This window comes from Hoplias malabaricus, chromosome X2, assembly GCF_029633855.1.
Source record: "Hoplias malabaricus isolate fHopMal1 chromosome X2, fHopMal1.hap1, whole genome shotgun sequence".
In the NCBI taxonomy this organism is placed as follows: domain Eukaryota; kingdom Metazoa; phylum Chordata; class Actinopteri; order Characiformes; family Erythrinidae; genus Hoplias; species Hoplias malabaricus.
The window spans coordinates 51,366,743-51,386,324 of NC_089819.1; the positions used below are offsets into that span (position 1 = coordinate 51,366,743).

A 19,582-nucleotide genomic window follows, 5' to 3' on the forward strand; every position below is an offset into this window, starting at 1 on the left:
TTGGAATAAAATGTTTTACATTAACATCCATTGAAAGTTTTAAGGTTTTTTCATTCTCCTGTTAAGTTAAAATTTTGGAGATACACACATAGATCTTCCAACAAGACAATGGGCCACAAACTCAAGCAGAATGGTAAAAGAAACAAGGGCAATAGTAGTAGTAAGAATTTTAATAATTAAGAACAGCGAACCTGAGCCCAAAATTAATCATCGCAACTCAAACTGATTGTGTTAGGTCAGTTTTACTGCACTGTAATATAATCTGTTGTCATTTCAATCTATTACTTTTACATTTGAAACTAGGTTAAATTTTTGGGTTAGGGGAAGTTTATATTGTTGTTCTGCTATAAACTTACACAAAGTAATGAAACAATTGCTGGGGTTGTGTGTGTTCACTGCCATTAATGTGTGTGAAGGATTGTTCAGTAGTGTTCACTACCACAGATGGGTTAAATGCAGAGAAGCAATTTCCTTTAGGGATCAATAAAGATGACTCTCTCTCACTGACTTAAGTAACAACTATCCAAGTAGCAGATGCACCTTGTGCCTTTCAGCTCATTAAATTAAGGCTGTGTCTGATTTTTTGAAACTAGATAATGCTGAAACTAAAAATGGTACATGTCAACAGACAAAAAAGTAGAAAAAAAGTAAATAATACAAATATTTTATTTGAATATGCTCTGATTTCCTGTAAATGACAGTACTTTTTATTTGGAAATGCGTGTTCAATCATAAAATATGACAGTATTAAACTTTGCCCTTTTAAATGAGATGTTGACTAAAAGAAAAAAATCAATTTCTGACCAGAGATAGTTGAAGATTGTGTATAGACAAAGCAGAAAATCTTTCTTCCCTTTTAATCTAATTACCCAAAGTTCATTTGTACAGTATTATACTTATAAAAATGTGAGAAGTAATGGCTGTGCACATCTGAATAAACTGAATATCTGAATAAACTGAATACAGGCTTGTGAGGCATAGATATTTATTATTAGTTAAATGAGTGATAGCGTTAAAAAGGCATTTTAATGAAGTGAACTGTACATTGCCAAAACAAATATATACTTGTAACAATATATTGTGCAAAATATTCATGATAGGCATAGACTTTAACAAAGTACATTTGGTAAAACCATTGGTAACAGCTCAGCGTTTCCAATTCCAGGCTTGTAGTTAATCTGTGTTTCTTTAACAATAAACATAGCTGAAAATAATTGAACTACAGGACTAGACACAGGAAACACTGGCCTAACTAAAATCATACACCCAATCAACTTGTCTGTGTAATTATGTTACAAGGGACAGATGATTTTCGTTTTTAATTAACATGAAACAGTTAAGACAAGAGGACCTTCACATGTGCATTAAAAATAGTGTTAATCACATTAACATTGAACATTCAATACAGATGTGTTTAAAAACACATTAAATATATTACCCTCATTTACACAAACAACGCAAAACAACAGATATAGAAATGTGATCATAAAAGCTTTTTGACATTGATCAGCACATGCAGTATTTGTTGCTCCAGTCCCAATATTAGTTTTGACTTTGTGTGCAATCAGAGTTGCGTGACGGTTGAGTTCAAGACTTCTGGTGTGCACTTTGACTTAGAGGCCTTGGAGAGATCTCGCTGTAGAAGAAAACAACCATGGGCAGTGTTATTGGAATGCCATGTTAGCTGTATTATATTTTGACTTACAGATCAGGTTTTAACGTGACCTAAAACATGTTTTAATGTCAAAATTAAGAGTAAAAACTTCGATGAAATCATTAAATGCAAATCTATAAACATTTAAGGATTCACTGATCACTGACAGAGGCTTTTAGAGTATCAGTGACAACAAAGAAACAGATTATGCTATTGACAGAGGAAGGGCTAGGTCATTTTGATGGTGAAAAAGCAGTAAAGAGACAGAAAACAGTTATCTGGTTAAAAGGTGTGGTTATAAGAAATCAAGTAAAAAGGTATTATTTAAAAAAAGAAAGTGAAAAGAGGACTCTTGCAATACACACAGTCTAACTCCAAACAACAGGTCAGAGGAAGTGTATTGATTAAAGTATACTGATTGCAACAGCTCAGCTGGACAAGTTAACCAGGGTTCAAAATTGTGGATAAGCAAACAAAAGTGAAAACACGTAAATAGATTCTAAAACTGCCTTGCAAATAAATGTTATACAGCAGTTTTTCATCACTATTAAATTAAAACTGCTGTTCTACTGTTTTACTCCGTGTTTGCCAAACCTGTCTATTGTTATGTAACTAATGCACTCATAATGACTTTATATCTGAAGGGAAACTAAAAAAATCATTAGATGAAACAGGATTTGTTTCTTCAGTAATGCTCACAGCATATCTACTTATAATAATCCCGCTCACAAATTCATTATCTGTAACCGCTTATCCAGTTCAGGGTTGCGGTGGGTCCTGAGTCTACCCGGAATCATTGGGCGCAAGGCAGGAACACACCCTGGAGGGTTTGAAAAAGCATATTTTGTGTAATAGATAAATATTAAATTGAGACAGAAGAGTGGCACATCAACTGCCAAATAGTTTCTTTCTTTTTACATCTCATCAACTAGACATTAAAACTGACTAAATCCTTAGTGCTTTCAATTTTAGCTTGGCACATAAAGCCACTGAGCTGTAGCAGCTCTGTTAAAGTAAGCATGCACATATTAGGAACTTGACTCAGAAAGGCATTTGTTCGAACAAACCTTGACTGAACCGATTCAGCGTTGATTATTTCCTTTTAAAACAAATTTTAGAATAAATTACACATCAATGCAAGATAAGATATTGTTAAGAAAGCACTTAATGACTGAAACAACAAGCTTGACTGACACAGGGTATGCAGGTAGACCAGATTCTTTGTCAAAGTAAATCAAGACATACCATTTACAACAAAAGCTCTACAGATTGCTAATCCTAACTGTAAACCAAGCAAATGTATAGCTTTAGAGAAATTCTTCCCAACCCTCACTTAGGGTTAGTTAATTAGAGTACATATTACACATTATTGTATAGAACATACCAAAGGCGCAATTTCATTTTCTAACTAGTAAAAATAAAGTGTAATATATGAAGCATGTAATTAAAAATTGTTATTTTAGCAATGGCATCAGCTGAAGAGCATTCTGTGCCTGAATAAAACTGAACTCTGTACTTGAGTTCCAGTCTGTGTTTACACAGACCTACTGTCAATCATTTTAACAGATGCTCTCCATTGCTCTATACCCATCTCAGTGTGTTCAACATAGAAAACATGTCAGGAAGTGCCCTGCATCAATAGATGAGAGAACAAAAGATTGCTCCTGCTATCTTCACTCTCGTCACTTTCTTCTCACTTACAGCTCTAGCTCCTCTCCCTCATTTGCCCATAAGTCCTCTATCTCTAGCTCCTCTTGCTTTTCCTCCTCTATCTCTGGCATTTGTAATAGTCCTGATCTGCTCCTGATGCAATATTGATTCATATTGCAAATGGACAAAGAGAATATAGCATTGTGACTCATTACATTTTGTGATTAAACATCTGGTTAAAATCACTTATATAGTTTTGATGGGGAAAGTGTAAGTGTGAATGAAGGCAAAATAAGGTTAATGCAGGTAAAATGATTAGAAAAATTTGAATAGTAACTTTACTGGAGAAGGCAAAACTTCTTCAGTGAAAATCAATGTAAAAATATTTGTATTGGTATTTTCACATGCAATTTGACAAAACTAAACTAAAATCGACAAAAATGCAGATACATGTTATTAATCAGACAGTGACAATGGTTTTTTTTGTATAAGTTATAATTTGATATGTTAACTCAAACAGAAGTTTGATATGAATTCTATAATTCTATTAAAATTGTTATTCAATGCAATCTACTCATTTTCATATTTGCATGTAAAAATCAGCAGTACAGATATCATTTAAGATACTGTTACAAGTGTTTGCGAGCTCAAATACAAGCATTTTGATGGTCATTTTTATGGCTAATTATATGACAAATAAATGATAAGCATATGTCAGCTACATTTTTATTTTCTGGCCCCTTGCAAAGTGCTAACACTCTAGTCTTTGTATATACTGCTCTGTACAATGAAATGAACCTCTGAAATTACTTTTTAGTATTCCGATGTGTAAAAAAAAAAAAATCAAACCCTAACTGACCACCAAAGGCCTCTGTAATGCTCATGAGAGGGATTGGAAGGCAACTCCAAATAACTGGGGAAACATGTTCTAGTGTTATTGTAAATCACATACTGAACTGTTGAAACAGTCGAATCTTGACTTGAATTTTGACAAATGCACCTTTAAAATTTTTATAGATATAATCTTGTGTCTGGTGTTTGAACTCAAAGCTCAAGGCCAATAATTAATATATAAATAATACATCATAATTTATAAACCAATATAATTTGTCAGTCAAGCTCAGCATTTCAGCCTACTTTTGAAAATGTTTTGCTCTTGGTGTAGACTGTGTGTAGGTCATGGAAATATAAACTTCTAAAAGATGAGAAATTACCGCAAACTCTGAATAGGTGCTGGCGACAGAGTTAATACTGAAGTTACGTTGTGGGCTAGCTGGAGTCTTCAACACACCACTTATACCTCCATTAAGATGACAAATATTCTCCTTGTTGCGTTCCATTAGTCCTTGATGTGGAGGTTTACCTTGACCAGGAGTCCTTACTGAATTACCCTGTTTCAGAGAAAGCAAAGACATTAGAAATAAGTGTGTTCCATCGTCACTGCAAAACAAAGACTAAATCTGATTATTGTTAAGGCCCTGCACTAACCTTGCAACCTGATATTGGGGGACGGGACACGGGTGAGTGGCAAACAGTTCCACCAAATGCAGAGCGCACAGTGCTGTTAGAGGTGCCAGTGGAGGTGCTGGAGGTTGCATTGAGCTGAGAGAATTGCAAGGAGGGTTAGTGATGGAATATACATTATCTTGCAAAGCTCTAAAGCCATCTGAGAAAATGTAATTCTATAATCAGCAAGTTACAGCTTAATGTTAAAGTGCAGAAAGAAATAAGCATCTAAGGATCACTTTAATTTCTATCAAAATAGAACCTTATATAACATTTTTACCTTTCGAGCTTTGCTAGGTGTCATACTCCCAAGAAATCTTCGTTTAGTGGGTGTTCGCACTGCAGTGCCATAAAGCATGTCCTCCTCTGTTTGCTTGTTCTTTTTCAGTTGCTAAAACAAAAGAGACATTATCAGATTTTCAATCATTTGAAAGTCTAAGGAACAATGCTTCTCAAAGTTATGAAATATTTGTTAGTTATAACAAGTTACTTTACTTCATTACCCCCACAAACATAAACACACACATACACAATCCTAAACACAAAAACACAAATAAAGGCATACTCTTTCTTGTTTCTCCCGCTCCTTCTCAAGTCGATACATCTCCCACTGCTCAGAAACAAACTGCATGAACTTCTGTCCTTGGACCAAAAATTCCCTTTCTTCCTGCTGCTCCCACAGCTCAATTTGGGCCTTCAGTTTCTTTTCAAGCTAAACACAAAATGTTATAAACTTCATTTTTCATTCACAAAACAGCTGTGTAATTAAAGCTGTGGACATTCTGACTGAAAAAAAAAAAACACATTAATTTACCTTTGGAAGACTTCTGATCAGGTCAGACCTTTGCTTCTCTTCCTTAAGAAGGTTACCTCCTCTGTTTGTGAATCTGGAAGGATCTGTAGCTTTTTTCTAAAATAAATAAGTGAATAAATGTACAAACATCACTGTAGATATTTTGAAGAAATAAAGATTGATTAATAAATACATAAAGGAAAATGTAATGTAGATGAAGTGAAAAAATGTATTCGATAAAATACATCTCTTGATCATGCAACTTACTTCAAGTTCCAGAAAAAGCCTCCAACCCTCTTCCCATTTGTGAACACCTTCAAAAAGTTCTTTATGATCTTCGTAATGCTGTTTCAGTCTCAGGATCTCAGCATCATGCAAGTTCAGAAGATCTTCACTAAAATCATCTAAGGAAAACAAGTTAGCTTTCTATATGTTATAAATAATGCACGCACTGGGGTCCAAATGCTTGAGAGAACTTCTAAAAATGCTACCATTTTGAATTCTTCTGAATTTCTTATTTTCTATAATCTGGTGTATTCAACCTGGAATGGACTCCACAAAATTTATAAACAAATGAAAAAAAAACACCACTTACCATCATAGTAGGGCACAAAAGCCTGGCGCTGCTCAGTGCTGTAGAAGCACTTCTCCCAGAACACTGCAATATTGTCACGAATAGCCATAGTAACATCTTTCATATTCTTAAGCTTCAGTTTCTCTAGACGGCTGAGTTCAGCTTGTAGCTAACAACACAGACAAAAAAAACATAATAATAAAATTCACATGCACTCTACAGTCCAATGTACGGCATTAAATGCAGCATAGCTGTGCTTACGTACAGCTTCCATGTTTCTTTTTTTGGACAAAGTCATATGCTCAGAAACAGCCTCCCGATCTTCCTGCGAAATCTGCAATCTGTCCCATAATTCCTGGATGTTTTCTCGGTAAGATGCACACATGCGTTCATTCTCAGATTTCTTGCTCTCCAGCTGAGACAATATAATAACGAAGTTTTGAATGTTGTAGCATCTCATTGGAACACTTCATGATATAGATTACAACGTGTATTTTGAATATAAAGCCCTTACCTGGTGAAGGAGGACTTTAAGGGAGTCAATATTCTCTTTGGAAAGACAAAAAGCTTCTTCATCCTCACAAACAATATCCTTTTCGAAACTTGTCTCTGGCACTTGCTCCAGATCATCCATGCATAGTATTATCATTTTCTTTAGTTCAACAAACTTGCTATGTCTTTGATTCTGAATAAAACACACACAAGGTAGATGTTTACTCATACAAACGCTTACGGCATGTACGTACACTACTTACACTGTAGTTAAATTATTTATAGTGATAACTAAACAATAGGTCTTAATGGTAATAACAGTATTAAACCTCTGAGTTTAAGATTAAGCTTAAGATAAAGATGAATAAATGAATACACCACCTTTTCTGCTGTGAGTGAGGCTATATGCTGTCGGAAGCTTTCCAGTTGCTCAAGGGATGGAACAGAGCTGGCAGAAATAGGGAACGTCTCAGAGCAGAGAATATCACACAGGTCCTGATCTTGCTCTATTAGATTTTTAAGGGCTTCCATTCTCTGACTCTTCTCCTTCAACATAACCTCAAGACATGTTCGAATATCCTTTTCCTGCTGGAGCATTGTGTTCTTTCTGTCCTCCTAAAAAAAAAAAAAAAAAAAAAAAAAAAAAAAAAAAAAAAAGAATTTGAAGATCTTTAAAATAAGCAGCAGTTATTTAAAAAAAATGTTATTCACAAAATGATCCCAAATGGAACAGCTTTATTTATTTCTTAAAATACCATTTGCAAATCAACTAACTATTAATTAAATGGTGGGCAACGTTATGTTATCATTAGCGTGATTATTTATGTCATTATAGATTTTTCTCAACATACCAAGATTATCCTAAATAATTCTATCATAAAACAGACAGATTTCTAATAAATCCATGCAATTAAAGTTTTTTTCTCTTCAGGAGTCACAAACGTTAACAAGCATGCTTTACTGGTGAAAGTCATCTATGTGTTGTCCCTGCAGCATAAACCATCACTTGCCTGAAACGAAGGTAGCTGTAGCTCCAAGCACACTTTACTCAGTTCCTGGCGGCATGTCTCAATACTGGCAAGCAAACGTTTCCGCAGACTCTCCTCCTCCGCTATCATCATGTCTAGAAGACCCTTACATGTAAAATTATACATTTATAATTAAGATGCTCTCATTTGTATGTCATATAATGGCATGATGTGTGAGCGCATTAACTTCATACTCACTTTGATATGGTTTTTAACCACATTTGTCCTCTCCAGCCTCTGTTCCTCCGGGATACCGATCTCCTCCCATATGTCCCTTAGTTGATACAGTGCTTTATTCAGACATGCCACCGACTCGGCTGCAAGCACCTCACTGAAAACAGATTGGAAAGTTATCCAAACCATGCTTTCTTTACCTTCACAAGTCTAAGCAGTTAAAGTTAGTCTATGAAGTTAAAACCTGAATGACACAGAATCTTTCTTTTCTGCACTAATCATCTTCTAGCACAGGGGTGCCCAACTCCAGTCCTGGAGGGCCGGTATCCAGCAAAGTTTGGTGATTGCTCTGCTAAAACACACCCCTTAAACCTAGCAATTAACAGATGAGTTGACTCAGGTGTGTGTGAGCAGAGGTATAACCAAAATTTGCTGGATACCAGCCCTCCAGGACTGGAGTTGGACACCCCTGTTCTAGCATAATTTTCTGATGAGTTTTTTTATTGCTGCTTTAAAATAGATTTTTTAAGGCATTTTCCTGAATAGTAAACCACTCCTATTTCACTGTGCAGCATGCAGAAATCTGAGAAACTGTTCTCAACAGTTGTAGATTCTAGCTAAGTGTTCAAGGACAACACATCACTGGAATCCAATTTAGATAGCTAGTGATACATTGTATATGTCAGTATCAGGCTTGGTGACCTTAAGGCTCATGTGCAGTTGCTCCAGGGTGTCCCATTTCAGTTCGTGCTTTTCTAGAGGCTGTTTTTCACAATTGAACCTGTGTCCAAAACATGGGTAATTTAAGGTAGCTGAATATATTCATTATTTTAAGACGTGTCTGCAAATTTTCGGACACACACATGATAGTTCTCGCTAGCTATCACTATGTACCTTGCCCTGCGTTAGTTAGCCACATCTTAATTGCTTAGCAGAAGAAGCAACACAAGTCTAACATTTAAGTTTAAACCTGGGTTTAAATGGGTGTTTTGAATAAAGCGAGTATCTACAGTAGGTGACGTTATTACACGAGATTCAAAACACTGCCAACCTGCCTGTAATAAAAAAATACTCATTATAACGCGGAATGGACATGAAACAGACGCTGTAAAGTTACGTTACTAACCTTTTCCTCATCCTGAGGCGCCCGCGCTGCTGAATTAATCCGTACTTTTATATATTTATAATTATTATTCCAGTAACGTCGAGCTGTGACCCACCCGTTCACTCTCTCCGCCGTCTCTGATTCAAAACACGCGTCAAAATAAGCGCCTCAGCTTCTGATTGGATAGTGGATGCAGAGCTGCGCATGCGCGAGGGTGTGTTCTAGAACAGGACTATTTTATTCAATGACGAAACAAACGGTCAGTGGTCTGGAGCCCCTGGGAATGGAGCTGGAACATAACCTTAGTGATTTAGCATACATTCCCAGATTATAATACTGCTCCTTTATTCCGGGAGTGAGGAAGATGTGAGTCAGACCAGGAGCAGAATAGTTTTATTATCTGGTTCAAACTTGGAATATGCATTTTTTTGTAGGAAAGTGGCCAGTAGTACTAACACACTGATGTATACGTAGCTAACACCTTCAACGGAAACCCCACCCATTAAATGTATCATTTCTGCACACTGGAATGTAAGCAAAGTTATTAAGATAGGTTTTATTGTGATATAATTCATCACTACAGAGAGCATTACTGACTCAGACTCACAATAAAGGCCGTTTAAAAAAGAGATTTAAATCAACTTGCAATATTGAGCTGTAGTGTGCCAATAATGCAATGTAATCAACGGTTATTCAAATGGTATTAGATGTTTAGCTAACAACATAGTAATGGTTTAGCAATATGACAAATGTCATGACGAGGAGAGTGGCTCAAGATAATATTATTTACATTTTCTACTGCAAATTTCACACATAGAAATGTAAAGGATTTTATCGCACAGAAGTCTGTAAAGAAGCCCTAATATAATCTCTGTTATGTTGAGCATCAGACGTGATGGGTCAGGAACAGACTTCCAGTTTCACATCTCTTGTTTGGATGTATCCATACGCTTGTGATGCTGTGAACATTTACAACACTTGTACATAGAGTATGGACATCACTGAAGTCTGCACTTTAAAGAGGGTGTTAGGTCTTAAAGCTTTTGTAGAGCTGTGTTTTCCAGTTTAAAAAAAAACCCACAGGTTTAGAGACTTTTCATCAGTTGAATATACCTGATACACATCAAGTAACAATTGAGTGTTTACAAATTTTCCTACACTTGCAAACAATTAGATGTTAAAGTGTCCATTTCATTTCATGTCTTCATTTATATTTTGTACTTTATTACATTGTCCATCACAAGCAGTGCAAGAAAAAATTTTTACAAGAGCCTTTTGACAACTGGCTGTCCCACTGCTATCTTCAGAATCCTACAGTATCCCAGAAATATGCACAAGCATGCATTATCCTCTGACGATGACAATATGTAGTGCTGTTGGTCAGTGATGGCATTCATGTCCACTGTTGAGGAGAAAATCCCTCTGGAATGTCTGTCAGCTGGGTCCTGCAGACAGGCCACACTTGACCTTCTGTGACACGGTCATATTATTGGCAAGAAACACTGGGGATTCAAACTTGGTTTTCCAAAAGAGCCTCCAGCAATCTGGCACTGTTTGTGATGGCTGTGGTCAGCACAATAAACTTATAACCTTTGGTAAAAAACAAAAAGGTTAATTAGTGTTAAAACATCAGAACTGTTAACTACATATCTGCGGAATCATCCTTACCTTTTTCTCTACCTAGGAAGCGAAGGGCAGCGATTTCAGAGTAAGTACATCCTCCCAGGAACATCACAAGAACAATCCTCTGAGGATCTGTTTTGATTCTTGTTTCAGTCACACTGGTGCCTCCTACAAGATTTTAAATATATATATGATGATAAAGTAAGGTGATGGTACTGTAAGTTCCTGAAGTAGGGTTTTGTTTTGATAAAGAGGCCTGTTTATTTAGTAGATGAGACTGAATGACCTATGGATATATACAGTTATAGACCCAAGTAAAGCATTTTGCATAAGTAAAAGCACACCATTTATTTATTTCATCAACACCAATCTTTCATTCATTCATTAATAATCTGTAACCGCTTATCCAATTCAGGGTCGCGGTGGGTCCAGAGCCTACCTGGAATCATTGGGCGCAAGGCGGGAATACACCCTGGAGGGGGCGCCAGTCCTTCACAGGGCAACACACACACACACACACATTCACTCACTCACACAATCACACCTACGGACACTTTTGAGTCGCCAATCCACCTACCAACGTGTGTTTTTGGACTGTGGGAGGAAACCGGGGCACTCGGAGGAAACCCACGCGGACACAGGGAGAACACACCAACTCTTCACAGACAGTCACCTGGAGTGGGAATCGAACCCGCAACCTCCAGGTTCCTGGAGCTTGGCTCAACACCAATCTGACCTGGCTTACTTGGACTGTGAGAAGTGCAACCAACTTCTAAGACTTAACTTTGGACTTACTGAACAAAAATTATGTATAGCTGTCATTGTTTCTGATGTTCCCCTGATGCTGAAAAATTGATACCTTACTTACATTGAAATTTAATAAACGAATATGAGCTGTCTGACTTGCATGGTAGTGTGTATGAAGTCTTGAATTCTTATGTTTTACTTTTGTGTTTTGATCATGTTTACAGTGTTTAATCCACAGCTTCAAAACTGCTTAAACTACATCTGAGATTCTCATCTCAACCCTTGTAAAAAGAATGGCACTGTTCAGAACCTGTTACTGCAAACTCATGTCCATTCAACATTCGTGTGACCTCCTCAAGGCCTGTCCAGCCATCCCTCTCTAACACCTGTGAAAGGAAAAGATATATAATTCATTCAGCATACAAGTCTGAAAAAGTGAGTTGACCAAAAATAGTTTGTGAATTTGTTTGTGGAAGCACCAACCTGTTCAATCAATTTGCAGCTTAGAGGAATATAAGCCCCACTGAAGATGTAGGCCATGTCTCTTGGGACACGGAGGTCATATTCCTCCCCTGATTTAGGTATCTGTGTGTGTAGAGTATCGTATAAGAGAACTGTAATGTTTATTCATGTTTAACGGCAGAGGTTGATCTATGAAGATACACACCAGCACCAGCCTTTTACTCAATGCACGGAAATTGCTCTTCTTGGCCAAAGAGGAAAATGCATCAGTCAGTTTTCCTGAAAATAAATGTAACAATATAAATGATATTCACTTCTTTGTTGTGTATATAATCTGAAAAACATATAGATTTCTATAAAAGGACCCATTAAAATCTATAAAGTTAAAGAAGGTTCTCGATTTATTAAAATGGATGTATATAACCAGCATTTTAACTGTCCTTTAGGAAGCCTATTGTGGGTCTTCCCATAAAACATTCTGATTAACAATATGGCTGCCTTTACTGCATATTGTATGGCCACAACTTAGGTTCCAATAAAAAACATTGCTCTTAAAGATTTCATGGAAGTTGAATTGTTTCTCACCAGCAGTCTTGTCATTAACCAGTTTGCCCACTTTGCTCTCCATCACTGTCAGTGTTTCACCAGGCTGCTGCTCCACCAACAGGCCCATTTGTTTCAGGTTGGCAAAGGTCAGCAGGTGATCTATACCATAACTCTAAACACAGGAGCATAGCCCACAGTTAAACTCCCAACTATCAGGCATTGTGTGATGTCTAAAATATATCAGTGGTGTGGACTATGACCTTAGAGTAGCCCTCTCCTACACATTTTAGTGATTCCCTACTCACTTCAGGTTACAGTGCACAGGACTAATTCTACACACTTTCCTAAACCCATACTAATTGTAAGCCTTGCTTTTTAATAATAATACTCGACTGTACTTTAATCTAAAATGGGTCTTAGTCCTTGCTCAAGTAACTAACCCATTATCTACTTCAGTGTTAACTGACCTGGAGGTATTGAGCCTTTAGGGACCGATAATCTTTTGGGAGAAGTCCTGTTGAGGGGAAAAACATAGCAAATTGAAACCAGTTAGACAGGCCGGTCCAAACTGCTGTAAGCTAAACAGGTGAACTTTTGTATATCAGTGACATCACAGGAACCATGTTTACTCGTAAGATTAAATTCCTTTAGTTTAAAAATAAGGAATATTTACATATTATAGTATTTTATAGGAACTTAAACTTCAGGTAATCATGCTTGGTCATAAACAGATTTGATAATATATGATTATATATATAAATTATATATTTGATAATATAGGGTAGGTGAATTGGCTTCTCTAATAACTGTCCTGGTGTGTGAGTGAATGAGTGTGTATGTTAATGAATGTCGGTATGTGTGAGTGAATGAGTGTGAGCCCAGATATGGATTGGCGCTCTGTCCTGGGTGAAATCCTAGTTCCCGATGCAGTCCTCCAGGTGGATGGTCATTCCTGGTTGAGAGTACGCTGTGCACGTTTGGCTGCCGTTCTCGCCAGTGTGTGTGTGGATTGAGTGTTCTGAGCGTTTTGAGCAGTGTGGATTGTAAAGCGTCCTTGGGTATCTAGAAAGGTGCTATATAAGTGTGATGATAGATAGATAGATAGATAGATAGATAGATAGATAGATAGATAGATCGAATGAATTTGTATAACTTACCGTTTTCAGTGAGGGACAACAAGCAAAGGAGTCTCAGACTGTCAATCATTGAAATCTAATGGATGAAGCATTATAACTGTGTTAGATAACAATTAGCTACACATTAAACCACTGTTTAGAGGTAACTAAAAGCTTAGTGTTATGATATAGAATTGTAAATGCATATACTATAATGTTTCTATATTTTTACTCTGCTTTTTGATGTACCTGTCTGTTAATGTGTTCTTCAATGAAGGATATACATTCCCGAACTTCAAAGCCTTCAAGTAGAGCTAAAAGTCCCCACAAAAATAGACCATTTTATTAAAAAACAAATCTGCTGTGTTTAAATAAACAAATAAATGAACAGGAAAAAAATATTTTATATGAATCAACATTTCTTACAATGTTCAGTCTTCAGCAGTTCCTGGAAGTCTTGCTTCGTTTTCTTCTTCATTATACATTCACTTGCTCCAATATCTGATGAAACACACAAAACATATTTTTGCCTGTACTTGAAAACACTAATGATGCTACCAGTGCACTACTCTGGACTGACTAGGCAGTGGATTTCAATTAAATGGGTCTTCAGAGAGGTACATCCAAATAACCATAAAATGAATTTTATGGAACTTACGCAGACTGAGGAGACGGTGTTCCTGTTTCAGGCCTTTTAGCTCTTCGGCCACAAAAGTCTTCATCTGCTGAATATCCATCCCACGCCGTTTCTATTAGAAGCATAGATAACATCAGTAAAGAACAAATATGGGATGGGTATTCTTCTAAAAACACAAAAACGGTTAGGCGGCCATTCCATTCAGGCTCCAGAAAAACATTGCAGCGAAACAATATGAGACTTACATCATATGCTGTTTGAAGATTTCTTGCTTTCTGACTCAAAAATCCAAACACATTGGAGAAGTGTTCATTCCTGATTTCGTTAAAAACCTGAAGAAAAAGTAATCTTCAATTAGTATTCAGCAAAGAATAATTGAGCATACTGTATATGAGTTTCTCTGTCCTTTGTGTACCTTATCCTGAGAGTTTAGCATCACTTTTATGCTCTTATCAGAAGAGGTGACTTCAGGACCAAACTCCACACTACCTATTTATCAAAGAGCAAGAATGGAAACAGAACTGACATATGACCGCTTAAATGTCAAAGTAACATACATTTTCCTTTGTCACACCATGAGGAGAACCATAATATAAAGAAATAAGAAATGTTGTTGACATACCAGCACCTGAGTAAAAAACTGTGCTCTTCTCTAAATCTTTTTCCAAACTGATGTAAATTTAATGTGGTACAGTAGAAATTGATAATGTTTTATTTCAAAGCAACAATACTGTCATTTATTCATTCATTCATTGTCTGCATACAGCATGAGCACAGCTCTGTAGAATTCAGACATATTAAAAGCCTAAAATAAAAGCACACAACAACTCACCACATTTAATTCTGAATATATCATCCACCAGTCCTTCGTAGACGACCTGAGAGCACAGTGGAGTAACAAAATCCACATCTGGACATGTAACAGAGATCCAAATTAGAATGGACACTGCATAACATACAGGGGTTGGACAATGACACTGAAACACCTGTCATTTTAGTGTGGGAGGTTTCATGGCTAAATTGGAGCAGCCTGGTGGCCAATCTTCTTTAACTGCACATTGCACCAGTAAGAGCAGAGTGTGAAGGGTTAATTAGCAGAGGGTAAGAGCACAGTTTTGCTCAAAATACTGCAATACACACAACATTATGGGTGACACACCAGAGTTCAAAAGAGGACAAATTGTTGGTGCACGTCTTGCTGGTGCATCTGTGACTAAGACAGCAAGTCTTTGTGATGTATCAAGAGTCACGGTATCCAGGGTAATGTCAGCATACCACCAAGAAGAACCAAACACATCCAACAGGATTAACTGTGGACGCAAGAGGAAGCTGTCTGAAAGGGATGTTTGGGTGCTGACCCGGATTGTATCCAAAATACATAAAACCAGGGCAGAATTAAATGTGCACCTCAACTCTCCTGTTTCCACCAGAACCGTCCGTCGGGAGCTCCACAGGGTCAATACACACGGCCGGGCTGCTATAGCCAAACCTTTGGTCACTCACGCCAATGCCAAACACCGGTTTTAATAGTGAAAGGAGCGCAAATCTTGGGCTGTGGATAATGTGAAACATGTATTGTTCTCTGATGAGTCCACCTTTACTGTTTCCCCCACATCCAGGAGAGTTACGGTGTGGAGCATGGGGGTGGATCAGTGATGGTTTGGGCTGCCATATCATGGCATTCCCTTGGCCCAATACTTGTGCTAGATGGACGCGTCACTGCCAAGGACTACCGAACCATTCTGGAGGACCATGTGCATCCAATGGTTCAAACACTGTGTCCTGAAGGCGGTGCCGTGTATCAGGACGACAATGCACCAATACACACAGCAAGACCGGTGAAAGACTGGTTTGATGAACATGAAAGTGAAGGTGAACATCTCCCATGGCCTGCACAGTCACCAGATCTAAATATTATTGAGCCACTTTGGGGTGTTTTGGAGGAGCGAGTCAGGAAACGTTTTCCTCCACCAGCATCACGTAGAGACCTGGCCACTGTCCTGCAAGAAGAATGGCTTCAAATCCCTCTGATTCCTGTGCAGGACTTGTGTATGTCATTCCCAAGACGAACTGATGCTGTATCGGCCGCAAAAGGAGGCCCTACACCATAGTAATAAATTATTGTGGTCTAAAACCAGGTGTTTCAGTGTCATTGTCCAACCCCTGTATATATCACAAGAGAACACAATGTAATAAAGTCATATAGCAAAAATAATTGATGGAAACATTTAAATGGACCTCTATCGATGAGGAAAACATTTCCAATCTCTGGCTGCTGTGTTTTCTGCTCTCCTTCCTCCACTTGCTCCCTCCATGACTCATAAACCATCTGCAAAAACACAAATAGTCTTAGACTGTTAAATATGTGAGCCTAAAGCCATTGTATACAAAAGTATTTTATATTATCCTTCAAAAAACTTACTTTAGCGCATCGTCCCATCCCATACACTTTTGAGAAGGGGCCATATAACGAGTGTAAAAGATGTAATGCACTTCCTGCAGTGGTCACCCAGCGCTGATCTCCCTCCTAGAGATTGAATTAAAAAAATACACAGTGAAAATGCAACCACAAATATCTGTCCTATCTATAAAAGCAAATACAGCAATAGTAAGACATTAAAGAATATGATGGCTGTTGAGAAATAAGGGTTTAAAATTGCTTGTAAGATTTTATTAAGAGATTTGCCCTTGTGTCTACTACAAAATGAAGAATCCATTCCATTTGGCAGCTTTAAAATGAATTGGATTCAATAGCTTTAATCTGAATACAAACATCGGTTAAATATTACCAGAAAATTATCTCTGAAAAATTCAGGTAGTTCCAGGCTTATGGTGTCATTATCAAGTGGAAGGAGATAGAAAGCCCACTCGTCAGTAGTCACATCTGCAGAAAAAGTCAATACATATCCACTCAGATTCCAGGTTTCAGTTGAATAACTCTGAGATTTTATATGAAAAAGCACAAACACCTACCTCCATAAACCCCCTGCTCCTCCAAAACAGTCTCACATGCGTAGAACTGCAAGGAAAAGCAACTGTAACATGTTTGCTTTTGTTGATCCAATTCCCATGATACTTTCACAAGTGTAAAGCTGCTCTGTGACAATGTGCATGGGGCATTGCTATACAAATCAATCTAAATGAGTTAAGTGTTGGTGTGTGAATGTGGGGGAAGGGTGTATTCAATGACATTACGGCCCTCCACCTGCAATAGCTTACCTTTTGAGGGGTGAATATGATCTTGTATCTTCTGACTCTCCCAGCTGCCTTGTCTGTGTTAACTATATCTGCAAACATCGATAAAAACGTTCATTGTTCTTAACGATTATTGACCGTTGTTATGCTACGTCATGAGATATTGTGCTATTATGAATATAGCCTGCTAACCTGCAATCCATTTCACAGTCTGTATTCGAGGACGTATTAAGAAGCACAATCTACAAAAGAGAAATCATGAACAAGAAAATATACACTGTACATTTTTTGTAGTGAGAAGCTTGGCTATGAGTCTTTGCTGAGAATGACTCTAACATAAGGCAACACAGATGAAGGACAGAATTCTATAGAAAAAAACGCAAAACCTGAGACACTATTTGCAAAAAAAGTATAAGCAATAGGCTGTGATGTGTTTTCAAGAAGGAAGTTACAATTCCTGTTGTATCTGTAGTGCTACTGTGGTAACAATAACATACTTACTGATCTGAAACACTGACGACAGGCTTGAATTCGACTTTATACAATTTGTCCACTTCATGTTGCTGTATAAAATACAAAGACAATTGCGGATGATCGTGCTGGGTGTTTGCACTGTCCTTAATAGATATCAAATTATAAGACACAAGAAGGAGTAAGCAGTCTTTTATTCAGACACTATTGATCTGGATGTAACAGGGATTCTGTACTAAAGCTGTTATAACATGACCCACTCTATGAAACCTACATTGGTTCATTCGGGGACTACTAAATGAAGTTTGAATCTTTGTGCAGTGCATGTCGTATTGGTAATATCCCTACCTTGAGTGTTGTGACATTTGCTATTCGGTCCAGTGGGCTCATCAAATCAGCATCAATAAACAAGTCCTTCTTTCCTGGAAGCTAGCAGACAAAATACAAATAAACATACATTTTGATAACAGTTTATAAGATGTTGATCACTTGTTTGAGGCACAGTGATAAATGGTACCTGTTCCAGCAGGTAAATGAGCTGGTCCTTGGCCAGTCTTTTAAGTAAAGCAAAGTCTGGAAGTTCAGGAGCATCCCTCCTCCCTGTGTGAGCCATGTGGGACTCCACACAGCTGTGTTTCTGTTCATTCAAAAAAATAAATAAATAAACATATAAAATAATGTGATCACTGTGAAAAAAAATAGATATAGGGACAGCGCTACACATTTAGCAGCAGCAGATTTTTTATTTTTCCTATATTCTGGACACTCAGAGGCGTTCAAAATACATTTAATTTCAGTAGTTTTTTAACCTTTAATTTAACCAGGCACGTCATTAAGAACATAACCTTATTTGCAGCCCTTTATATATAAAGGGGAAACAGATAAAGTATAAAACATTTGCTTAAATGATTAGATTTTCTTTTATTTATGTGGTACTTGTGTCCTTTAATTTGTTTTAAGAAAGGATTTGCTCATTTTACATTAAACATTGTTAGACAGATATAACAATACTGTTGTTTGTCTATTAATTTACGTTCCTATAGGCTGTAGTTTCAAAGGTGAATTATTTCAGCGCAGCTACCGCTGAATAGGTGTGGCTAAAAACTACAACGCCCATGACACATTGCAAAAACAACTGTCAACCATATGCTTAGGACATTATAAATCCCTAAACTAAGATCTTTATAGAAAATAGCGCTATAAAACTATATATAATACACTGATACAATATTGGGCTGCTTCTGTAATTTGTGATGACTAATATTTACCCTGTTTGATGGCAGGTGCTACATCAAGCTACCTTAGGGATGTTCTGTGTTTTTATTTTACTGATATAAAATACCTCAGAGCATTCTGACCAGTACTGAATGCAAGTTGCAATCGAGCAGACCTCAAACCGTGCGTTATTTCATAAAATCGGAGCTAAACAAAGAAAACACTCATATCACTAACCTTAATGACAGATGGAATAAATTTTCTGGCTATTTTCTTATGAACGGTAACAGTTCATCTCAGAGAGCGTGGATTTAAAGAGATACATGTATGTTATTATTATTATCCAACGCACCTAAACTATGTTTTACACATAATACTAAAAACTCTAGCATTATTAATAGATTTTAACCTCACCTCTTTGCTTACGGAAGAAACAGGAATCAAGTCATCCGTTTCTACACGGAAGCATTTGAGGAGCGCACATTGTAGTGAATCGGATTAAATGATTCAGCTCACCAGACGAGTCGAAAAGAATCAGATTCCAAACCGCTCTTCTGAATCGTGTTCTGTTTCCATGTATAAGCTTAGTGTCGTA

The 19,582-nt window shown here is 37.2% G+C and overlaps 2 protein-coding genes across 3 annotated transcripts; both read right to left on the reverse strand.

Annotated features, from left to right (window-relative positions):
* Window positions 1-970: 970 nt before the first annotated feature.
* LOC136676808 (protein regulator of cytokinesis 1-like) lies at window positions 971-9,118 on the reverse strand. The gene is made up of 14 exons (XM_066654041.1): window positions 8,998-9,118; window positions 7,896-8,028; window positions 7,680-7,802; window positions 7,051-7,284; window positions 6,692-6,862; window positions 6,443-6,592; window positions 6,199-6,346; window positions 5,871-6,007; window positions 5,625-5,720; window positions 5,376-5,522; window positions 5,091-5,201; window positions 4,793-4,906; window positions 4,519-4,695; window positions 971-1,636 (listed from the first exon to the last, which is right to left on the reverse strand). The coding sequence occupies exons 1-14, from the start codon at window positions 9,006-9,008 to the stop codon at window positions 1,565-1,567; spliced, it is 1,824 nt and encodes a 607-aa protein (XP_066510138.1). The 5' UTR covers window positions 9,009-9,118; the 3' UTR covers window positions 971-1,564.
* A 396-nt stretch (window positions 9,119-9,514) lies between these two features.
* On the reverse strand, window positions 9,515-19,554 carry LOC136677237 (vacuolar protein sorting-associated protein 33B). 2 transcript variants are annotated; one of them, XM_066654709.1, is made up of 24 exons: window positions 19,402-19,554; window positions 18,290-18,409; window positions 18,121-18,201; window positions 17,803-17,864; window positions 17,494-17,543; window positions 17,326-17,393; window positions 17,080-17,125; window positions 16,896-16,990; window positions 16,529-16,633; window positions 16,345-16,435; window positions 14,939-15,016; window positions 14,522-14,595; window positions 14,352-14,438; window positions 14,128-14,218; window positions 13,896-13,970; window positions 13,719-13,783; window positions 13,512-13,566; window positions 12,822-12,868; window positions 12,394-12,526; window positions 12,014-12,087; window positions 11,830-11,931; window positions 11,657-11,732; window positions 10,645-10,767; window positions 9,515-10,566 (listed from the first exon to the last, which is right to left on the reverse strand). In XM_066654709.1, the coding sequence occupies exons 2-24, from the start codon at window positions 18,383-18,385 to the stop codon at window positions 10,487-10,489; spliced, it is 1,854 nt and encodes a 617-aa protein (XP_066510806.1). In that variant the 5' UTR covers window positions 18,386-18,409; window positions 19,402-19,554; the 3' UTR covers window positions 9,515-10,486. The 2 variants fall into 2 exon arrangements, with proteins under 2 accessions (XP_066510806.1, XP_066510807.1); XM_066654710.1 differs by lacking the exon at window positions 19,402-19,554 and adding an exon at window positions 19,225-19,328.
* Window positions 19,555-19,582: the final 28 nt, after the last annotated feature.